Genomic DNA, 21,919 nt, shown 5'->3' with positions numbered 1-21,919 from the left:
CAAGACTGATTTAGAATTTTTGTGATGTGCTTCTCGGTAAATGCAAATCTGTTTTCCGTCATTCCATATTTGAACTGGCCTGTAAATGAATGCTGGCTGTAACGACGTTGTTTTGATTGGAGATAATTGCGTTGCTTAGTGTGGTTTTTGTTTGACATGCTGACCACGGCACATGAATGCAAATATGATTGGCAGCTCTCGCAGGAGGCTTCCACGTTGTCATTAATCCCCATTGAGGGCCGGGGAGGGGGGGGGGGGGGTTGCGGCGGGCGGGGGTTCCGTCTGCCACGGGAGGGGAGGGCATCGGCAGGGTCACGGCTCGTGTAATTGCCGCATTCAGGTCCGAATCGGCGGTCCGGCGTCCTCCGCCATGGCGCACGACTTGTCCCGGAGGCCCGAGGTCAAGTGGCAGCTTTGTTACGACGTCAAAGCCAGGACCTGGTGGATGGTGAGTACTCAATACGCTTTGGACCTCTTGGCGCTCACACTGACGGCGAGTACAAAAACTTCAGGATTACCCCGCTTCAAGCCATCAATCAGGGATCTGTACTTTATTTATTCATTGCTCTTAGGACAGCAAAACTGTTTTGCACGTGTTTGTACTTCTACTGGCTGCGAGTGCATTTACCTTCCTCTGATTTCTTTTCTTGTTTTAGTATTGTCACCACTCATCCTTATATGACTAATAGTTGATTTGGACAAAAGCTCCTTGTCCGGCCCGCGCCTTTCCCACCACGGCGAGGTCTGCCGTGTTGAATATGTATTGACTTGACACACACTGTAAGACCATTGTCTGCCTTGTGTGACCTTATGTTGGTGTTGCGAGGCTCTCCTCACATAGTGCCAACTCACTGCTTTTTTGTTTTCGTTTTCATTTTGGGGTTGGGGACCCATCAGCTGTTATTCGCTGTTGCTCAGGTGGCATCTTGGTGCCAAGGAACCATGTTGAAGTGATTTGAGGAGCTTAAGTAGGGCTACACTGCCATCTGGTGGCATCTATTGGAAATTATATACACATTTTATACTTTACTGTGCATACAGCATGTATGTACATAAGAATCTGTGGATATGTATATGCATATATATAGATATATATACACACAGGACGGCACGGTGGACAACTGGTTAGCACGTCCGCCTCACAGTTCAGAGATCGTGGGTTCGATCCCGACTCAGGCCTCCATGTGTGGAGTTTGCATGTTCTCCCCGTGCCTGCGTGGGTTTTCTCCGGGTACTCCACATTCCAAAAACATGCATGGTAAGTTGATTGGACTCTCTAAAAAATTGCCCCTAGGTGTGATTGTGAGTGCGGATGTTTGTCTCTGTGTGCCCTGCGATTGGCTGGCAACCGATTCAGGGTGTCCCCCGCCTACTGCCCGAAGACTGCTGGGATAGGCTCCAGCACGCCCCGCGACCCTTGTGAGGACAAGCGGCAGAGATAATGGATGGATGAAGTATATACACACACACACACACACACACACACACACAAATGCTACTAAAAAGTGTTGAGGGGTGAAGATTTCTTTTTGAGTTGTTACTATATATCACATCAGCATAATCGAAAATTGGCAGCAACAATTGTCACAATTCTCTTCCGTACTTGCAAATCAAAACAGAATGATATATGTAGTGACTTTAAACAACTATTGATTTTATTTAAGATTGAGTTAATATGAGGTTTGAATATTTTAGCATCCCAGAAATTAATATACTAAATTTGTGGTAAAAACAAAGAATTTCTTCTTGTTTGAAAGGCGCTTATTATAGAACCATTGTTGGACCTGATTATAATCAAATTGTGACTGTTGAATTTGTAGTATATCCGAACTTGCACAATATATTATTGTATCATCAGCCTCTAGATGAATCCGTCAGTCGTATTCAGTCAATGCAAAGACCAATAGCGTGTAATTCACAAATTGGTAAATATTAGAAGAGCAGTGGCGGTTGAGTAATATGATCTAAAACCAGATTGGTGAGGAGAGAGAAACTTTTGTTCAATGAGATAGTTTTTCAAAAATCTTTGCTATGCTATTAATAATTGAGGTAGGTCAGGCTGTCTTATAAATGGGGGTTATTCGAGCACATTTCCATGATGGGCGAGTTTCACCAGTTAACAGAGTTAAGTCAAATCAATTAGTCAGCGGGAATGACAAAACATGTGATGCACGTTCAACAAACTTGATCTCACGACCATCTGGACCCGCACCACATCCGGAACTTATTCCATCAATGACCTGTTGAACATCAAATGGTGTCATAGTTGTAAAACAAAATGTACTGTCACATATTTTGGATGAAGTTGCAACCAGAGTAGGAATCAACCGACCCAGAGCTAGCAATCGTAGAAAAAGGAATTTACTGAATGGCTCAGCCATTAATAATGGTTCACTAATCATTCCATCGTTAATTGTAATATGATTTGTGAAATTTTGTGTTGGGTTTATTAGTTATACTGTTCATTCTCCTCCAGAATTGCCTTGGATTCTTCAAATTTGAGGACAAAAAGTCCTTATAATAATTTGCCTTTGCATTTCTGGTATTGGTTGTACATGTGCTCCTCAACTCTTTGTATGCATTCAAGTCACAGGAATCATTTGTTAGACGATATTTTCTCCCATGCAGCTTTGTCCCGTTGTCTCCAAAATCAATGTATAAAAGAGCTCCTTTTATCCAGGGTAAATGTCGACGCTTGGCTTTTATTGTTGTCCACGTAGCATGCTTATTAATTGCCTTGATCAACTCAGTGGAAAAATAATTGCAGGCATCAGTTGCTCATATAATTTTTTCAATACTGAAATGTAAGGAATGAATTGTGGGCGGAATGCATTCCGTTGTTTCAGCAGGAGCACTTGGAGGTTTACAGATATTTCCTATAATAAGCCGTTTGTTCTCATGTAAAATAATTTGAACAAATAGGCATTCAAAATGCAGGGGATCCACGGTTGGTCAAATATATTCTGCAGTCAAATTGGAGGTGACATATGTCAGAAGACCCCCACCACTTGAGCCCCTATCTTTCCTGTACAGGACATAATTACCAAAAGAGTAATTACACGAGGTTTATTGTAAGTCAGCCAAGCTCTTAGTAAGTCAATTTGGGGTGACAAACTCGGAATGTTCACGTCAATCACATCTATGTCTTTAGTAGAAATCATTACCAAAGAGATGTGAAAACAAGTATGCAAATAAATAACAACAACAATGCACACAGATTACAGTATTATAAGTAGCAATATGTAAGTGGCTAGGATAGCAGGAAAGCAATAACCAACATACACACATAGTATTGCAAGGAAAAAAAACGACAACATAACTTGTATCGAATGCAAAAATTGATGTGCAAGACATTGAGCCACAAAAACAATCACAAAATAAACCTTAATTCCTTGTAAGCACCAAAAGAAGCCCAGACTGCCCAGAAGAATACAGAAAAAATAGAGAAAAACAAATAACTAAACGAACATGTATATGCATGTATGTATGTGTGTGCGGAATATAAATTGGAGGACGTCTTGGACGTTGAGAGCCACAGGGAAGTGGGGTTTCTTGTGAAAGGTCCCCAGGAAGTATGAGGCAATTAGTTGACAATTGCACCGGTAAAATGCGCTAAGAATGGCGTCAGGCTCTGGTCCTTATCAATCGTAAATGTGAAGAAACACTCACACGTGTTCATGCGAATTATCACGAAAGTACTGCATGTGAAGAAGAAAGAAGAAGGAAAGAGAAAGAAGGAAAGAAGAAGAAGAAGGAAAGAAGGAAAGAAAGAAAGAAAGAAGAAAGAAAGAAAGAAAGAAAGAAAGAAAGAAAGAAAGAAAGAAAGAAAGAAAGAAAGAAAGAAAGAAAGAAAGAAAGAAAGAGAAAGAAAGAAAGAAAGAAAGAAAGAAAGAAAGAAAGAAAGAAAGAAAGAAAGAAAGAAAGAAAGAAAGAAAGAAAGAAAGAAAGATGTACGCGTGTTGTATAGAAGACGTTATAATTTCCTATATTTGGGAAGAGGCTACTCACAGTTATTATTATGGCCACTTGAGAGCGCCATAGTCATGTTTTCTCGGCTACAGCGTGAAGATGTCACACAACCGGAAGTAAGGGGCTACAGTGGGCGGCGGAGGGTGCGCTACTAGCCAATCAGGTAGCGGAACGCCAAACCTCGTGGGAAAATTTAGCCGTATCATTTTAAGTAGGCTCAGCCAGTGGATGAAGTTCCGTTTCAAAATTAAAGACGTAAAACAAGCGTTTACTATTTTACACTTTAGTTTGAATACGGTTTGAAACGCTTTCGAAAGTGCTTTCTACCTACACTATATATAAGAAATGATTGCATTTTCCTTTGTGGGCGATTTCGTGAAAAAGGCCCCGCTAAAATAATACTTTGAAAGCGCATACAAAGCGGAAACTGTGGACTATGGTTGTGTTATTTTCGTTCAGCGGTGCGAGGCTGGCTATCAGGCTGGCCACACAGTGAAAGTGAAGGCGGGGACGACAACCCGAGCCGGCCTCCCCTTTTGGATCAACTTCACTGAACAAAAACACACCAAAAAAATAACTTGGAAGAGGAAGGAAGACGAGCATAAAAAGAGGGGGAAGGGGCGCGAGGTGCTCCCGACTTTTTTCCTCCCCCCCCCGCCCCTTAAAAAAAAGTTGACAAATGTGAGTGTGTCTCAACCAGGCAGTCAAGCTTCTGTTAAACCTATGCAGTACAGTGCAATGGTACGTGACATTCCATATTACTATTAGCATTTTTAGTGCCGTACGTTATTATATTTGCAAAGTGAAAGCACATTTTGATGGGTGAAATCTAAAGCTGGGTTGTTCATTAACTCACTTTTTTTCTGGTCCAAAGTACAAGATTTTTTTTTTTTTTTAAGGAGATTCTGCAGACAAGGTGCTCGCTCTGTAGATGGGTGAAAGAGGAGAAGGGGGAGGGAGTGGGTAGGAGGGCTGAGGAGGAGGGGTGTGAGCGTGTAATTACGTGGGTTCAAAAAAAAAAAAAAAAAAGTTGGTCTGATTTGCTGGAATCGCGCACGCAGGAGTGAAGGTGCGCCACATATGAAGCAGTGCGAGCTCAGGGCGCAACATCACACGCGCACACACACGCGTGCGTGCAAAAAAAAAAAGAAAAACACACGCCGCAGCTCCACTTTGACGCCTGCTGCAATTGTTGCTTTTTCAGCCCCGTTTCGACAATCTTTCGGACTGCGAAAACAGAGGGAAAGTTGATGGATTTTCTCGGAGGCTTTCTTCTCGCTCGCTGCGGATGAGTACGGCTCGCGGTGCAGGAATGGCGCGATAAAAGTCGGCACCAACTCTTTTTTCCCCCCCTTCTTCTTCTCCCTGCTCACTTTGGTGTGCAGCCGACTCGTCATGTATTCTCCAATTTGTCTCACTCAGGTATTTATCCACTTTTACTTCTAAATCAGTCATTTCAAAAAGTCCGCTGGCCCTTTAAGAATGTAAAAAAATGCTGTCCTCTAATAACCTGCCAAGCTTCAAGTGTTTCTAAATGTATATTTTTATTGAAGGAACCCCCCCCTCCTTGTGTGTGTGTGTGTGTGTGTGTGTGTGAGTGTGTGTTTGTGGAGATAAAGCCACTTTCGCCGAAGAGATGAGGCTCCCGATAGGGTCCAACTAGACTGGACTTTGAGTGTTTATATTTTACTTGGCATTAAGTAAGTGATTGACTCAGATGTGGTTTAGTTTGTGCTTAAGAGGATTGTTCTTTTTATGGCCCCGGCTGAAGTACAGTGTTGCCCCCCCCCCCCCCCCCCCACCGGTGCAGCTATTTCTCGTCAAAGGATATGGATGTGCTACACATTTTTTTAAAATAAAACAAATGATAAGCACAAGTGCAATTTAACAATATTGCTTTGTTTTGAAATGGCAAAAAAGTCCGTTTGAATTTTGTGAAGCTAGGAGTAAAAAAAAAAAAGGGGGGGGTGGCATTATGCCTGGCTATGTTAATAAAATAGCACAAAAAAATAATATAGCATTTTAACACGCGAGTACAGAGAAGAGTAATTGCATAATTTGTGATTTTCAAAGTTGACCCGATCTTCCAAATAAGTCAGCGGGTGCTGTGTGTGACAAATAATCACCACCACGTACATGCACAGCTTTTCAGAGATCAATTCGATTCTTATTCGTATACAGTACACAATAATATACAAAGGCAGATGATCCGAAAACATTTTGAGTTGCTTTAATACATTTTTGCCGCAGTTTCTTTTTTTTTTTTTCTTCTTTTTTTCCAGCAATTCCAAATGTCTTCTGGCTCCAAACATTGTTTTCGCATATGACAAGAAAGGAGCCGATTTAAGGCAATTACTGACATGATGTCTGTTCATTTGCGTTGATTTATCGACATGTCAGAAAGTTTTGACCCGAGGTATGTGCTTCCTAATATTTTAGCCAAGGTGGCTCTTTTACGTCACCCTCGACAACTCAACGGGAGACAAAAAGCTTGAGTAGGCAGCACGGCCCCAGAAGTTGAACTCCTCGTTTTCTGTTACAGGGGAACTTTTGAAATATGATTTATTTAGGGCACATTTTCATTCATTTTTTATTCAGCGTATGCAATATAAAATGTGGATTTTTTTTTTTTTTTGTTAAGATTGTTTGCCAATCCCAGAAGGGAAAAGATTTGGACAAAAATAAACAAATCATTGAAATGTTATGTCGCTTGATGTAAGTTAACGCGGTGGTGTTCATTTTTATGTTTCGAAGCTTCTTTAGAGAAATGACGCAAATCCTCCAGGGGCATTTTTTTTTTTTGTGTGTGTTTCAAGCCATTGCTTTGGTGTCACCTCCTCCGCAGGATGAGTTCCATCCCTTCATCGAGGCCCTCCTCCCGCACGTCCGCGCCATCGCCTACACGTGGTTCAACCTTCAGGCCAGGAAGCGCAAGTACTTCAAGAAGCACGAGAAGCGGATGTCCAAGGACGAGGAGCGCGCCGTCAAGGACGAGCTCCTGAGCGAGAAGGCCGAGGTCAAGCAGAAGTGGGCCTCCCGGCTGCTGGCCAAGCTGCGCAAGGACATCCGGCAGGAGTACCGCGAGGACTTTGTGCTCAGCGTGACGGGCAAGAAGCACCCGTGCTGCGTGCTGTCCAACCCGGACCAGAAGGGCAAGATCCGCCGCATCGACTGCTTGCGGCAGGCCGACAAAGTCTGGCGCCTGGACCTGGTCATGGTCATCCTCTTCAAAGGCATCCCGCTGGAAAGTACCGACGGCGAGCGCCTGGTCAAGTCGCCGCATTGCACCAACCCCGCACTTTGCGTCCAGCCGCACCACATCACCGTCTCGGTCAAGGAGCTGGACTTGTTCCTCGCCTACTATGTCCAAGACCAAGGTAAGATCCACCTCATCTCAAAACCGCCTCTTGGTGTCTTGTGTTGTTTTTGGTTTTTTTGGGCGGTCCCTTCAATTGGAGTGTCTGGATCCCATGCATCGGCGATGCATTAAGAAGAAGAAAGGCTTTTATTTTGTAGATTTAAGTGAACGTGCCCTCTCCATTTGGGGGGGCGGGGTGTGAACAAACTGTAAATGTAAAAATACGATCCGTGTCACACGAGACCCATCGGCTGAAAATTACGAGATCGGCCCCCATTTCCAATCAACTCTAATTGTTGCCACTTTTGGCCAATTGAAAGCCACGAAAAAATTTTTTTTTAATTTTTTTTTTTATTTCCTTGTCATTCGCTGAATTGAATCATACGTTTTTTGAACGGTTTCTACCAGGTAATCATTTTTGAATAGGGGTACAATTTCATGTCGTTTTTGGAAATGGACATTTTTACTTTAAGAAGTGGATTACCCAAAGAAAAAAGCTGGTAATATATAAATGAATTTTTTTCCAAGCCATGTGTTGTGCACTGGAATTTGAAGAGTTGCAAAATACATACAAATGGATTTTCAGGTATTTATCCATTTTATATGTATAAATATATGTATACATGTAGGTGTAAATATATGCATATATGTATATGTATATATACATATATATATATATATGTATATATATATATATATATATATATATATATATATATATATATATATATACATATATTTATATATGTACTGTATTTATATATGTACTGTATTTATATGTATGTACATATATGTGTGAGTGTGTGTATATGTATAAATATATATATATATATATATATATTATATATATATTATATATATGTTATATATATTATATATATATATATATATATATATATATATATATATATATATATATATATATATATGTATAAATATGTATGTATGTATCCAAATATGTATGTATGTATCCAAAGTGAATATATGAGATATGAAGATGATTTGATCTTGTCAGAGCCCCGATTGACATACGATGCTTCCCCAAAGTGCAAAACCGTAGCGCGCTTTGCTCTCTTTCTGCATCTTTCCGATGGCCCGTTCCATTGCAACATTGCTCGGGGCTTTCGGGGCGGAAAAACAAACAAAAAAAACAAAAAAAAGGGTCGCGACGCTTGCTCATTGTGGCCAAAGCTCGGGCGCCATTTTGTGTTTTGATGCGTACCAGGGAAAGCAGAAGGCACAGTGCGCCCACAAGAATGGTTGCCACTGGCACCGGGGTTGGCATCGGAGCCTCTTTTGTGTCTTTTGTGGGATGATGCCAATACTTTCTCTTTGCGCTTTGCATCTGCTGCATGCCTAACTGCGCAACATCAAACTTGAATAGGCTCCCCCTTTTTAGCACTTCTCCTTAACACAGAGAATGCAATTTCGGTCGAAATCGCGTGCCGGTGCTGAAAAGCTGACGGCAAACTGAAATCATGCGGAATTGAGTGAATAGTTGAATTGTGGACTCTGAGACTCGGTTGAGGGTTCGAATCAGTTCAAAGGACGTTGAGAAAGAGGAGAAATTTCACATGTGTTTAATTTGTGAATGTGGGAAAATGTGGGCATTTTCGCACCACCAATAGTTTCCAAGAAGTCCTGAAGGATGTGGAAATGTTGAAATGAAAATGCTTTACATCAGTCAAGAAATGCGCGTAGGACAAGGTGCACGTGTACATTCATTCTTAATTTGGCAATTTTGCTGTGGAAATGTGCGTCTTCTTGAAAGGTGGCAAAATGATGCCAAGATGTCCCGAAAGCTTTGAATCGGATGTGGTAAATGTCGATGTCATCGCCTTAATTTGACCATTTCAGTCAGATTTGAATCAGTCAAGTAAGAGGAGAGAAATGTGTGAAATATGTCTCATTTTCTTTGGAAAGTGTGTGATTTGGGGAATTCTTGCAATGTGCAAAATACATCTCAAGATGTCTTTGGAGTTGGGAAGGTTTGAATCGGTCAATGGGAAGAGAGTTCCCAAACATGCTGACCGAGGGCAACATTTTAAAGTTGCAATGGCGTGAAGCGCTCAACAAATGTGGGAGGGGGAGATAAATGCAGCTCAATGTAAAATATCTCCGGAATGTGTTCATTTTACTGTCAAAAGTGTGGAATTTGGGGAATGTACAGAAGAGTTCCCAAAATGTTGTGAATGAGCTGAACACTTTGAATTTGCCAGAGGAAAGAGGAGGAACTTTTTCACTTGAATGTCTCAGTCACTTGAATTGTTCTTTTGCCGGGTGTAAAACGCGCAAAACTGGGAATTTGGGGAATGCCGGCACGTCCTGAATAAGGTGAATGTTTTTCAACAGGAAAGATTTTTCACATATTTGTGGACATGTTTTTGTATTTATTTGTATTTTGTCCAATCATTTCATTTATGTCACATATTTGCGAAATTGCAGGAATGGTTGCTTAGTTGACGTTGGACGAAATATGGGGGGGGGCGGGGGCGTTCTCTTCCTCTTGAGGGCCCGGCTCGAGACAATGCGGCCATATTGTGCGTTAGCGTGCGGCGGCGCGGCGCCATTTTGTTTAGCGCCGTGCCAAGGAGGCTGGCAGGCAGGCTGCCCGGCCGGCAAAGCGGCGGTGGGCCGTTGGAGGTTTCGGGAGGTTGGCATCCAACCCTCTTTGTCTGCCTGCCGCATGCCTTTGATTCGTCGCTTGGCATCCGCAATGCGGCCGGCGCAAGTTTTTTTTTTGGGGGGGGGGGTTTCTTTCCGCAGCCGTCGTCGCCATCTTTTGTGTCAAGGCAAATCCATCGAACTGCGTCCGGCGCGCGGTGTGCGAGCATTCTTATTTCCAAAAAAAGAAAACTCCGGAGCGGTCGCCGGGTTGGCAGAGAAGGGGGTACGCGGGCGTGTTTAGCACCCCTGTGCACGGCCAAGCCGAATGCCCGCTGGGGAGCGAGCTTGGGCGGGGGAGGGGGGAGGCTATGGGGGCGGCGGCGGTTCTGTCGGGATTGTGTTGCGTGGCGTTCATTGTGCCAACTGGCAGGTTCAATACAAGCTTCTCCCACCCTCGCACGCGCACAAACACGCACGCGCGCGCAATCAAACCCGATTCTCATAGACTGTCAACGCCACTTTAGCACGGTGGGTACGTTCCACACGCACCTGCAATTGGGCCGAATCTGCCACAGAGAGACGTCAAGAGAAACAAGTCAAAGGGCCTCTACCAGCAAACGTTGTTACCTTCTTTGTTTTTTGGGGGAAATGGACGGATCGCTTTGCGCGCGCATGGCTGCCGTGTGAATGGAAAGCGTGTTTAACGAGCCCCGGGCTTAACCTTTGGCCCCCGGGGGCCGCGACCCTCGCAAAGAGATGCGGCGGGCTGTCCTGTGAAGTCTAATTGAGCACAACAGATTGGTGAAGAAAAAGTGGCTGCCCCCCCCCGTAAGCCTGCCTAGTTGACCTTTTGGACGGCGGGGTCACACATCCTTCATTGATCCTTTTCAGCAAATGTCGCCGGTGCAGCGGCTCACGCAGACAGACAGACGGCAACGTTCAGACGTGTGTCATTCGGACAAAGGAAAACAAAACGGCAACGCGGGCCAGTGACCGCTCAGCGCAGAATGCCTTCCGCCTCGGGGGTCCCAGTCAGGGCTCCTACTTTGTCCCCCCCCCCCCCCCCATGGCCAAAATATGTTCGGTTCCTCGAAAACGCGGTCGCTTCGTCTATATGCGCCGCAGTGTTCCTCGCCATTGGCTGTCCCGAGCGGACCCGCCTCTTGTTCAAAGTCAGCCAAGTCAGTCAAGCTCAGCGAGCCGCAGAGGCTCCTGTCAGGGCCTTCGGTGTTTGCGTAACTCAAAGAACACAGCGCCAAAAACCGGCAGTGGCCGTCGTCTTCTCGGACTTGGCTTTCGCCGGTTTGCCTTCCAAATAGCGACAGAAAAACAAACGTTGCCAAGATGGGCCTCTAACCTGGGCCCCATCGACAAGCGTGAGGCGCGTCCTTGAAAGGGGGTCCACGGTCCAAACCGCAACAGGACATTTCCTGGCCTTGCCTAACTGCGCATTCTTCAGCGGGCGCTCCACGAGGCTGGACGGACAAACCGCCACTAGAAACACCGCCACTAGAACCTGAACGCCATCGAAAGCCGTGGTTCCAAAGCGAGTCACGGAAAGCTACGCGTTAGCTCCGCGAGCGCTTCAACAAGACCTGGACGGCGCGGCAAGGCCGCTTGCGCCGTTCCAACCCGGCGTCCCGGCATCCCGCATGCCTTTCCCCTCCTCTTCCGTCTCGCTGACCTGCGGCAAGTCGGGGGGGCCAGCGAGAGGCCGCCCGGTCTATCGCCAGGAGTGGCGAACCAAACTTGGCGTAATGAGGCGGCATGGAGCGCACTTCCCGACGTCGGCGGCCGGCCAGCTTGGGCGTTGTTTCCGTTTGCGTTGCGAACGTCGCGAAGGTTGCGAAGGCAACGAGCGAGAGACATTAAAGCGGGAAGCCCGCGGCGGGTAAAAGTTGAGGCGTACGGAAAAGCTTTTTTCCGAGTGAACCGCGCAACCCTGCGCCCGGCTTCCGCCGCGTCTGTCTGATTAGTATGCAATAGAGCCGGCGGTGTGCGGCCGCCTCTTTCTGGGAGCCGTAACCTATCGAACACATCCCCTCAATCTAATCCACTTAGAAGGCCTTCCCAGCTTGGGCGCTTGCCTTATTGATTTCCGCTTCCCACTCAATGTCTTCCCAATCTCTTTTGCTCTTAACCCAGGAGCTATTTTGCTTTTCTTTCTCGCACGCATTTCTCCTCGCTCTTCTGGCCCGCCTTTCATTGGCGGATGCTTGTGATCTTCGGCTCCTTTGTCAAACGCCATCCCCCGGCTGCTCGGTGCCGAGCTCGTGTTATTAGCGGCGGGGTTTTGCTCCGGCAAATACCTCCAGGCTTAAATGGGCCCCGTTACCTCCTTCGCCCTTTCTTTGGGTGAGACGTGTGTACATAAACCTCCATGGAAACAAGGCAACCGCGAGCAGAGGCCGCCGAGAAATCTGGGTGCCTTTTTTTCTCTCTCTCTCTCTCTCTCTCTCTCGCTCTCGCTCTCGCTCTCGCTCTCTCCCTCCTTTTCTTTCTCCCTTCCTGGAAAATTTACAACTCCTTCTTTTCCTCGACAACTGTGTGTTTAATGTGCCTGCGTCGCTGGCTGGCCGGCACGCACGCACACACAAACGTCGGTGGCCCGTCTTTGAAAAAAGGCGCAGGCGTTGCGCTGAAAGGGCTTTTCTTGTTCCCGTTGAGCCGGAGACTCGGCTCGTTTTGCTTTCGGCGGCTCCGCTTGGTTAAGGGCCGCAGATTGTGTCATTAGTCCATGGTTAAGACCTCAGCTCGCCCGCACTTTCCCAGGCTTTTCGGGGAGGACCCCGAATGCATTTCAAATCCCCCCGAGGCCACTTGACTGGAGGGCCGGCACCTCCCACTCCTCCCAAATAGATCCCCCCCCCCCCCCCCCCCCCCCCGGCCTGTCTGCCGCTCCTCCCCAATGAAGACAAATGGCCACATTCACCCCTAACCCAGGCATTAGACTGTACCTCACTGTCCTGCGCACAAAGGCTCCCCCTGCATCGCCTCGCCGCCACCCCCCCCCCCCAACGCAGGCAAACGTTTGCCCCGAGCACAGCTGGCAAAAGTACTCACACTGCGCTCTTAAGTCAAAGTGCCGACTTCTCGCCACTGGACTTGACTTCTGACTCGCTTTACCCAACTTGACTTGGCTCGACGTCAGCCGCGGTAGCTTGGAACTGGAAGGCTTCCACCGGCCACAAGTTCAACGAGAAGAAGAAAAGTTGTTGTTTTTTTTTTCTGGTGTGGTCCGGGACCCAAAAAAAAAAAAAAAGCAGTAGACTTCCTTGCAAAAGCCGCTCCCTTTTCAACGAGGAAGAAGCCTTTGGGACAACCAATGAAGGGAAGAAAAATGGGAAGGGGCAGTGGAGTAGGTGGGGTGCAAAGAGGAACTTCAGGCAGGGACAGACAAGCAGAGCGGTTGCCCAGGAGACCCTGACTTCTCCGTGACGCCCCCCCCCCCCCACCCCACCCCGCCCCCACCCCCGCCCTGCTTTGTCCCATCAAAGTCCTTTCAGTGCAGACAGGCTCGATGGTTGGCCCGGAGTGATGGTTGTCTCGTCCTTTGTACGGCCCGTCACTGTGACGGCGCGACAACGCCCGGACAAAAGTCCCGGCGCGGCCAAATGTACTTTTTGGCCGGGCAGGTTTTTTTGCAAATCGCAGCCCAGGTTGTTGCGCGGCGGGGTCGGCGAGTGGATGCGACCGCTGGCGCGCGCGTGTCGGCGACGTCACTTCTCCGAAACGCCCTCGCAATCCTACGCGCGTTGTACTTGCCAAGGCCGCAAATGTGAAAGTGTGAGCGCAATAAAAGCGCCTTCCACATTTACCCAGTCAGCTTTGTAATTAGGCCTCCGACATGTGCTCCGTTCTGCGACCGACAATTACTGCTGCGGATTCTTTGCCAAAAAAAGCTGCTCCCTAACGTCCATGACTTCCTTGACACCAATTTCTGACGTTCTTTGCTACTTCGACGGGACTTTGGTGGCCTGGTCTCAGACGAGCAAAGATCAGCGGCCCGTGCTAGTGTTGTTGTTGTTATTAGTCCATGGTTGTCCGCGGGCCGCTGCAGGAACAACAACACTACCGGACAGCTGTTTACTCTGCTGGCCTTGTTGCGATTATGAGCGGCGGGCGGTTCAGCCCGTGGCCCCTCAGGTGGCTGCGGCTGGACGTTTTCCCTCCAAACCTCCGGCTGTAACTCGGGCCTCGCCATGTGCGTCTTGTTAAGGGCGGTTATGACAAATGGCAGCAGCTGTACAAACGAATCCCTCTGTAGCTTTGGCACATGGCGCCCAATTAACAATGGAGCACTGTGGGGCCCTAATCCACGGCGCAGCCATCCTCTGGTCCCGCTTGCCGAGCCAACGCCGCCCCGGGAGACTCTTCTTCGCCGCGCTCGCCGGGCCCTCGCTCGATTCACGTGCGCGGCTTGGCTCGGGACGCAAAACGCTTTGGGTCCACAAATGTTTCCCAAGACGCCCCTTTTTACACCGGGGCCCACCTGAAAACTTTGAAAAAATTGTGGCCGGGAATCAAGCGCAATTTCCCCTTTTTCATACTTTCATAATTCATACTTGTAGGTATTGTGAGAGCTCTTTAAACAACACCTCCCATACTAGGGCCGCTCGATGAAGCCATTTTGAACCGTGGGCGAATTTTCCGGATAAAACGATTTAAAAAAAGGTTCAAATCGGCACGTTCGATTTTGGTGTATCTTAGCCACCGTAGTTTCCTCTGCATTTCCGCCTCCTCCCACGAGCGCGCGGTCCTGTCCCAAAAACTACAACAACATCCATGGCTACCGGCGATTCTGCTATTTGCTCAGGCAAGTGAGCGTTTGGTTAGTAAATCGGGCAAAAATAGATCTGTAGTGTAGTGTGTGCCCCGCATGCACAATGCAACCCGCGAGCAAGTAACTCAACGTCTGAAAGCCGTGCCTTTTTTTTCTCCCCTGGTGCAGTCGGACTATGCATCCGTATTTTATTGGGGGGCCCTTTTGCACTAATCATTGATTTATGTTGAAGTAAGACCAGGGAGAAAGGTGAAAGGCTAGTCTCTGGCTGGTTGGCAAAATGACTTGCTGACAGACTGTTTGGTTTCCAGACCTGACTGTCTACCTTCTCTCATGTTGATGATTTCGTTTCAGATGGTATATGCACTTTCTTCTTTCATTATTGGTTTGATTAAGAACAGATCTGAAATCTAGTGTGTAAGTAAAATGCTGTTAATCCCAATGGATTGTTCTGTGTGTATTAATTTCAATTGACTGGCATTTTGAGTTCAAAGAAAGAAAAATGAAGTTGAAATAAAAGACGTTCAAAATACTTCATTTTTCATTTTTTTTTATTTTACAAAGAAATCGTAATCGTAAAATCGGGTTTGAAAGAAAATAAGTGTGATTTTCTTGTTAGGCAAAATCGAACAGCCATAACCCATACCATCACGGTGGCTTTTGATTCCCTCCGCACTTTTCGTACATCAAAAGCCCAAAAGTTTGAGACGCAAACAAAGGGTGCCGATGATCGGGGCCCACCGCCAAATCTGCGACGCGATTGGAGCAAATGGACGACGGGGAGTGTGAAAATGGTCCGGGCGCCATCTCTGGCAGACGGCGTCAATGCATTGCCGACGATTATGAGTCGGAAGCGTTGGCTGAGCTCGTGCGTGGGGCAAAAAAAAAAAAAAAAAAAAAAAAAAGTTCGACTTCAGTGTTGCTGGGGGAGGAGGCTCAGGGATACTCGATGGCCGTTTTCAAGCGAGATGCGTCTTCAAAAAAGACAAACGCATTATGCAAAGAAGATGCACCTCTTTTGTTATTGTACAGTCTGTCCTCTTACAGTATGCGATGCGGCGGGCATTAAAATGGATGAAGGGGGAGAAGTCAATGGCGGAGCTATTGATCGGTCGCAGGCAGACGCACTTTTCTTAATGTATTGGTTGCAGCGCGCCGGCTGATTAGATGGAAGGGAGCGGCATCGGGGCCAGATGTATGCATACGCTGCAGTATATATAGGACCTGACAAGGGCACCGAGCAGGACGCCGTGCGGTGGCGTTGGATGTCACACGCTCTTGCGCGCACTGCGTCGCTTGCTGCCGTGTGTGTTCGCCATTGCACTTTGTCCCGATTGTAACTGAGTCCCGCTTTGCTCCAAACGGTTTATTTCCGTATGGATACACCACGTAAAAGTGTGAGTCTGCTAGCTTAATGCTAACATATAGTGTGAAAATGTGAAACTGGCTAACGTATACTAGCATAAATGTCAGTGTGATTTATAATCCTTCGAACGAGTGCCACTTTAACACACACGAAGCAGCGATGCATACGAATGTGTTGCTGGAATAGCGAGATGAACAAACTAGCTTAATGCTAACATGCGATGTGAAACGCAATCGACTGGCTGATGGAAATTAGCGTCGATGTTACACTGGGTATTAACGTTCAAACTGCTGCCGCTTCAAGACACGGCGCAGCAACACAGGAATAGTGAGATGAACAAACTATCTTAATGCTAACATAAAATGTGAACCGCTATCGACTGGCTAATGGAAATTAGCATCAATGTTATGGTAATTGTAAGCCTTGAAAGAAGGGCCACTTGAAGAGAGAGAGAGAGAGCATCACGGCGGTTGGCGTTAATGAACGGCGAGCGTGTGTCCATGCTAGCCGTCGGGAAGAGCAACATTGTTTGTCTTGGGCGGTTGAACTTTCCCCTCCGACGCCGTCTCGTACCCGACAAACGCAAGCCGGGCCCGCACAAAGTTGGCAGTGTTTGGCAAGGCGAGGGGGCACCCGACAAAACTTTGCCCCCTATTATGGCAATCAAAGCAATTTGATCAGCGATCAACATCTTCTCACCCTGAGAGAAGAGAGAAGAGAATGCCCCATTGACTGATTCGCCCATACCCCCACCATCACCACCACCACCACCACCCCGCCCCACCCCTCCCTCTCTGTACGTCTCAATGCTTTGAAGAAGTGGGCCGCACGACTGCGTGCGGATTGTTCAAGTAGCGACTGTGGGCTCCCATGCTGGCAGCGTAAGGGTGGCGGGGGTGAAAAGACAGAGCCGTCACCTGCCAGACTGCTGGAATGTTAATGCCGTGGCTCTGATAATTGGATTTGCTGCACACCGTCTATGAGGAACGTCCAGCTACTTTCGCCCCCCCCCCCCCTTCACCCTCTCCACCACCCCCCATATTGTTCGCCTCAGCCCCGGACTCTCAATAGGCCTTGTCTATGTTTATACAAGCACTCATGTCTCAATAAAGACTGTTTACTCTGTGTGTGTGTGTGCGTGTATGTTGGAGCCAAGCGTGTGCATGTGTGGGGTGAACCTGTGTGTGCGTGTATGATTTTGTACCAGAAAACAGTATGCGTGTGAGTTGAACCTGCGTGTATGTGAAACCCAGGGGTGTTTGCGTGTGTGTCTGTGTGTTGAAGCCAAGTCTATGTGTGTGTTTGTTTTAAACCTAAGTGTATGTGTGTGTGTGCACATATGTACGTGGAACACAAGCGTGTGTGCCGTGTTGAGCCCAAGTAGGTGTGTGTGTGTGTGTGTGTTTTAAAGCCAAGCGCGTGTGTGGCAGCGGTGACTTTTCAACAAGTTAGTCCAAATATTAAGCGTCAAAGTGTGGTGACGTTGGTGTCTCGCCTGCCATTGGCGGACACGATGATTAGTGAAACTGTGTTGTGTGTGTGTGCGTGCGTGCGCGTGCGCGAGGAGGGGCGAAGGTCTGCGGAATGAGGCCGGGAGGAGAGGGGAGGGGAGGCGTGACGTCACGCAGGCACGCACGCACGCAGGCACGCACGCAGCGCCTTCCCTCGCGCTGGCCTCTTTGCGCTATTTCCACCCGGGCTGCAGCGAGCAGCTCCAGCGAGTTCAACGTCTCCGCTGCGCTGACCTAAATTCTCGGTCCTCACCTCGGAAGACCCTTTTGCGCCGTCGTCCAGCATGCTGCGGACATGCAATTTGTTTTTTTTTTGGGGGGGGGGGGGGGAGGCACACCGACTTGCAGCGTCTAGATAAACGGGCTCTAATTGCATTTCATCTGCGTTAAAAGTTACACGTTTGGAACAATTCCTTCCGTTGTTTACCAAACAGCTGTTGCGCCTCTAGCACACACCCGCTCTCTCACCGACCCCCCCCTCAAACATGCGTACATCAAATAAAGTGCTTGGAATTCACCTTTTTAATTTAATGAAACTATTTTTTTGTTGAAATGAGAGGATAAGAAAAGACTGATTTCATTATTTAAAAAATAGTTTGACATACATGATGTTGGAGACCATTTTTATTCAGACCGATACCAGTACGAGTACCCACTCTTTGAGTACCCATCGATACAAAGTACCGATACCTCTAGTAGCATACTTTTGGACATGTAAAATTCGATTTAACAAATATTACAAAACAATTGTGAACAAAGGGCTCTCTTCTCTTTCTCGCCCATGTGTCAAACTGCCGCACGATAGCGCCAACTACTGCCGGGGAGGACTTACTCGATGTCACTTTTTTTTGTTTTTTTGCCGTAAGTATCGGTGGCTGATACCGGCAACCTCCATGAGTGCCAATACCTTAAAAAAAGGCTGGTATCGGACCGATACCGATACTTGGCATCAGTACTTGCATATCCCTGATAAAATAATACAATACAAATGAGTGATTTATTATGAAAAATACAGTTTAAAATATTTTTACTTGCACATTTTAAGTTATAATAACATATATTTTTTAGACTTGACGGTCTATTATTTTTTAAGAAAAAAAAATCCAAATTAGTTATGAATATTATCCGGTAGAAAAATTTAAGGAAAAATGTATTGTTTATTATTTAAAACAAACCTCTTTCGACCTAACCATCTTACGCATCTTAAGTTTCAATAAGCAAAACAGACTATTTTACATGTATTTAATTATTTTCATTTTATTAAACAATTGTTTGATTCATATAATTTTAAAAAATGAAAATATTTCATTCAACTCTTGTGCATACACATTTTAAAAGTTACTATTGTACACATACATTAAATGCTTTTTTGTAGACATTTAATGAATGAATTAATAAATAAAATATTTGTTACAACAAAACAAACTATTATGCGTAATTTATTCATTTCTGTTTTAAAAAATCGAATGTTTAACTACCGGTATGTGGAAAAAAGAAAATATTAATAATTCAGCCCTGGGGATCATTTGACGGCTGCTATAATTTACTGAAGAAGTTAATTAATGCAAAATGCCCACCCCCCCCCCCCCAAAAAACAAAAAAACTTTGCATGAGCAATGCAAACACTTGTTGAAGGCGAAGGTGACACTGACACACTTGGATGTCCCCAGAAGTGAAACTCTGGCAGTGTAAGAACGTGACCCGAAACAAGCGTAATGTTCATGACAACCTTTGGCCAGACGCATGTTCCGTGCGCCTCGGACCCGACTCGCCCACCACCTGTATAAACAAGCGCGCTGTTGCGAAACGAGAACCCCCCCGACACCCCCCACCCCCTCGGCCTCGTTGCCAGAATGAGGTCAGAGAATTCTATTTTCTCGCACGGGGTCTCATTGCACTCGACTTTGGAGCCGAGGCCCGGCCGAGCTTCGCTTCTGACGGACGGACGGACGAATGCGGAAGGTTGTCGCGATGACGCAATCTGGGATTTGGGTCGATCCCGTCGAATATTGTCTTGCGTTGATAACATCCTTGCACCCTCTCACCGTTTGTTTAGGGAGAAGATAATTACAGTGGAGGTGAAAATTGGAGGCATAGTGGCTATATATATTTACTTTTATAGTATACTATAGTTGGCACACTTTAGAACATGTTTCAAAATAGTTTTTGAAGTATCCCTTACGGCCTGTTCTCACACTCTCACTGGCAAGAAATACGAGACTGTTGTATAACATCACTTTGAGGGAGCAAAAAAAAAGATTCGTCTCCCAAATAAGACGCACAGCGTGCTTGATTCAAGCTGTTTATTCGTTATTGCAATCATGTGTAAGTATAATAAACGGGGATGTAACGATTAACCCGGTGTCGATTTCAAATCGATTTAATGCTTAAAATATGCACGGATGCAAAAAAATGAAAAATGATTCATCGAATAATCGATTCGAGTCAAGGCACGCCGAGTGTTGCGTTTATAAACTCAGACATTTCAGCACTCACAAACCCCTACCCAGCAACCCCTAACAAAAGACATAACATACAGAGGTAAGACAAAGTATTGCAACATTGTCACGTTTTCTGCCTGTAATTCACACCTTTATTGTTGCAAGCATGAATTGACCCCAGAAAAAGTTTTTATTTTCTTTCATTAATTCGCCATTTAATCTGTTCTAATCAGAATTGTATTTTGCCTTTAAAAAAAAAAAAGAAGAAGAAAATCCAAAATTCAATCCCAGGATAGAGGCCCCGGCGGAAGCACCTGATTTCTGGAATCAAACTTGTTCAGACTAGGAGCAGTCCGGCATTTGTTGTGGTTGGGCACCGCAGAGCCCAAATCTCATGCTAGTCCTAATAAAGCCCAGGGGGCCCCTCCCCCCTCCGCTCGTAACTGCACGGCCGTTCTAGCGAATGGCTGCACGGACCATATGTGTCGGCAGACCGCAAAACGCTGAAGCCATTACTCGGGCCCGCTCTCGGCAAATTGAAAGCAGGAGCCCAGAACGGCGGCGGCGGTGGTGGCGGGAGCTCGTTTTGGCTGCGTCTATGCGGCCTGCGCTTGCGGAGGGGGGGCGAGGGAGGGGCTCAGCCGGGGGCGCACAGTCGGATGGTAGCGCACATGCCGACTCGTTGACGGCGGCGGGCTGCGGACGGCTGATGTCTTGTTGTCTCCGTGCGGTTGACACCGTGTGGTTTTGTCATCTCGGAAAGCAACGACAGGCCAGCCGGGCTGTTGACGGGCTTCGGAACCGACAAAAAAGGCACAAACCCGCCCCCAAGCGTTTACAGTGCTAGACAGTTGTTTGCAAAAGGGGGCAGCGGGAGCGGCCACCCGAACAAGGGCGTCGCTTCCCCACCGTTGAAGAAAAATTTGGATGGGGAAGCAAAATGACTGTGGTAATGTCTATCAACAGCGAACGGGGAAAAAAAAAACAGCCCTCCACATCCCCCCGGTTGACGAAAGTGTTCGGATTAGGCGAACAGACGGCGGCTAGATATCGACAGTCGTTTTCAAAAATGTCCCTTGGCACCCTCCACCAAAAGTTGGCTATGCACTAATGCGATGAACAGTACAAAGTAGCTTTTGATTGGCCAATTTCAAAAGTGGCAAAAAATGGCTGATTTAATTTTTGAACTCATTACAACACAAGACAAAGAAAATGACATTAAACATTACAGCCAAAAATATCAACACATTTCCCTCTACCCCTTTTTTTTTTTTTTTTTTACACATGAACACATTACATAATAAGAAAAAGGTAATGACATTCAAACATTCCCCCACAAAATGGCAAAAAGATCAGCTGATTTGTACCCTTTTCATTTATTTGAACACATTCACACTTTACAAAGAGAATGACATCCAAACACCCCCCCAAAATAAATTGACAGATTTTTACCAATTTACTTTTTTATATAAATGACAAAAAGAATGGTATTCAAACAATCAAGCCTGAAAAAGCAACCGATTTTTTCAGATTTCCCCGCCACACACATTAACACATTACAACATAAGACAAAGATATGACATTCACCCCCCCCCATAAAAGAAATAAAAATCTGCCATTTTTTTCAGATTTTTCTGGAATTTCAGAGCTTTTTCTCAGATGTTGTAAAGTTAAACGAACACTAAAGGACAAAGTATTGTAAATCAATGAAATGTCCTGCCTGTAATTCATATCTTTACTGTTGTAAGTGTTAAGGGACCCCAAAAAGTAGTCAGTAAGTCTCCAAGGTACAAACTCAACGTCGGATGTGGCGCTCCAAAATACAAACTTATGAGCGCAATACGAACTTTTATGGACATTGTTCGTAGGTATGAATTCATATTC

General features: G+C 46.2%; 1 protein-coding gene and 1 long non-coding RNA gene across 8 annotated transcripts in view; one reads left to right on the top strand and one right to left on the bottom strand.

Moving 5' to 3' along the window:
- Positions 1 to 4,899, bottom strand: part of LOC147150758 (uncharacterized) — a 6,307-nt gene extending 1,408 nt beyond the window's left edge. The window contains exons 1-2 of one of the 2 annotated variants that reach the window (XR_015085815.1): positions 4,826 to 4,899; positions 2,185 to 2,240 (exon numbers count right to left, since the gene is read on the bottom strand). This is a non-coding gene — a long non-coding RNA (uncharacterized LOC147150758). Of the gene's footprint in view, positions 1 to 2,184; positions 2,241 to 4,008; positions 4,069 to 4,825 lie in introns of those variants that run through there. The other variant, XR_015085816.1, reaches the window with a different exon arrangement.
- Positions 4,445 to 21,919, top strand: part of LOC147150757 (nuclear factor 1 B-type-like) — a 61,437-nt gene continuing 43,962 nt past the window's right edge. For 2 of the 6 annotated variants that reach the window (XM_086024360.1, XM_086024361.1), the window contains exons 1-2: positions 4,990 to 5,391; positions 6,815 to 7,346. In XM_086024360.1, the coding sequence (XP_085880486.1) occupies positions 5,365 to 5,391; positions 6,815 to 7,346 (559 nt within the window). In that variant the 5' untranslated portion in view covers positions 4,990 to 5,364. Of the gene's footprint in view, positions 4,711 to 4,989; positions 5,392 to 6,814; positions 7,347 to 21,919 lie in introns of those variants that run through there. The other 4 variants (XM_086024357.1, XM_086024359.1, XM_086024362.1 and 1 more) reach the window with 4 other exon arrangements.

The sequence above is a fragment of the Filicampus tigris genome, chromosome 2 (assembly GCF_054856515.1).
Source record: "Filicampus tigris isolate MCC_2025a chromosome 2, RoL_Ftig_1.0, whole genome shotgun sequence".
Taxonomy (NCBI): domain Eukaryota; kingdom Metazoa; phylum Chordata; class Actinopteri; order Syngnathiformes; family Syngnathidae; genus Filicampus; species Filicampus tigris.
The sequence above is the reverse complement of the archived record's forward strand: the minus strand, read 5'-3'. Positions and strand labels throughout refer to the sequence as shown.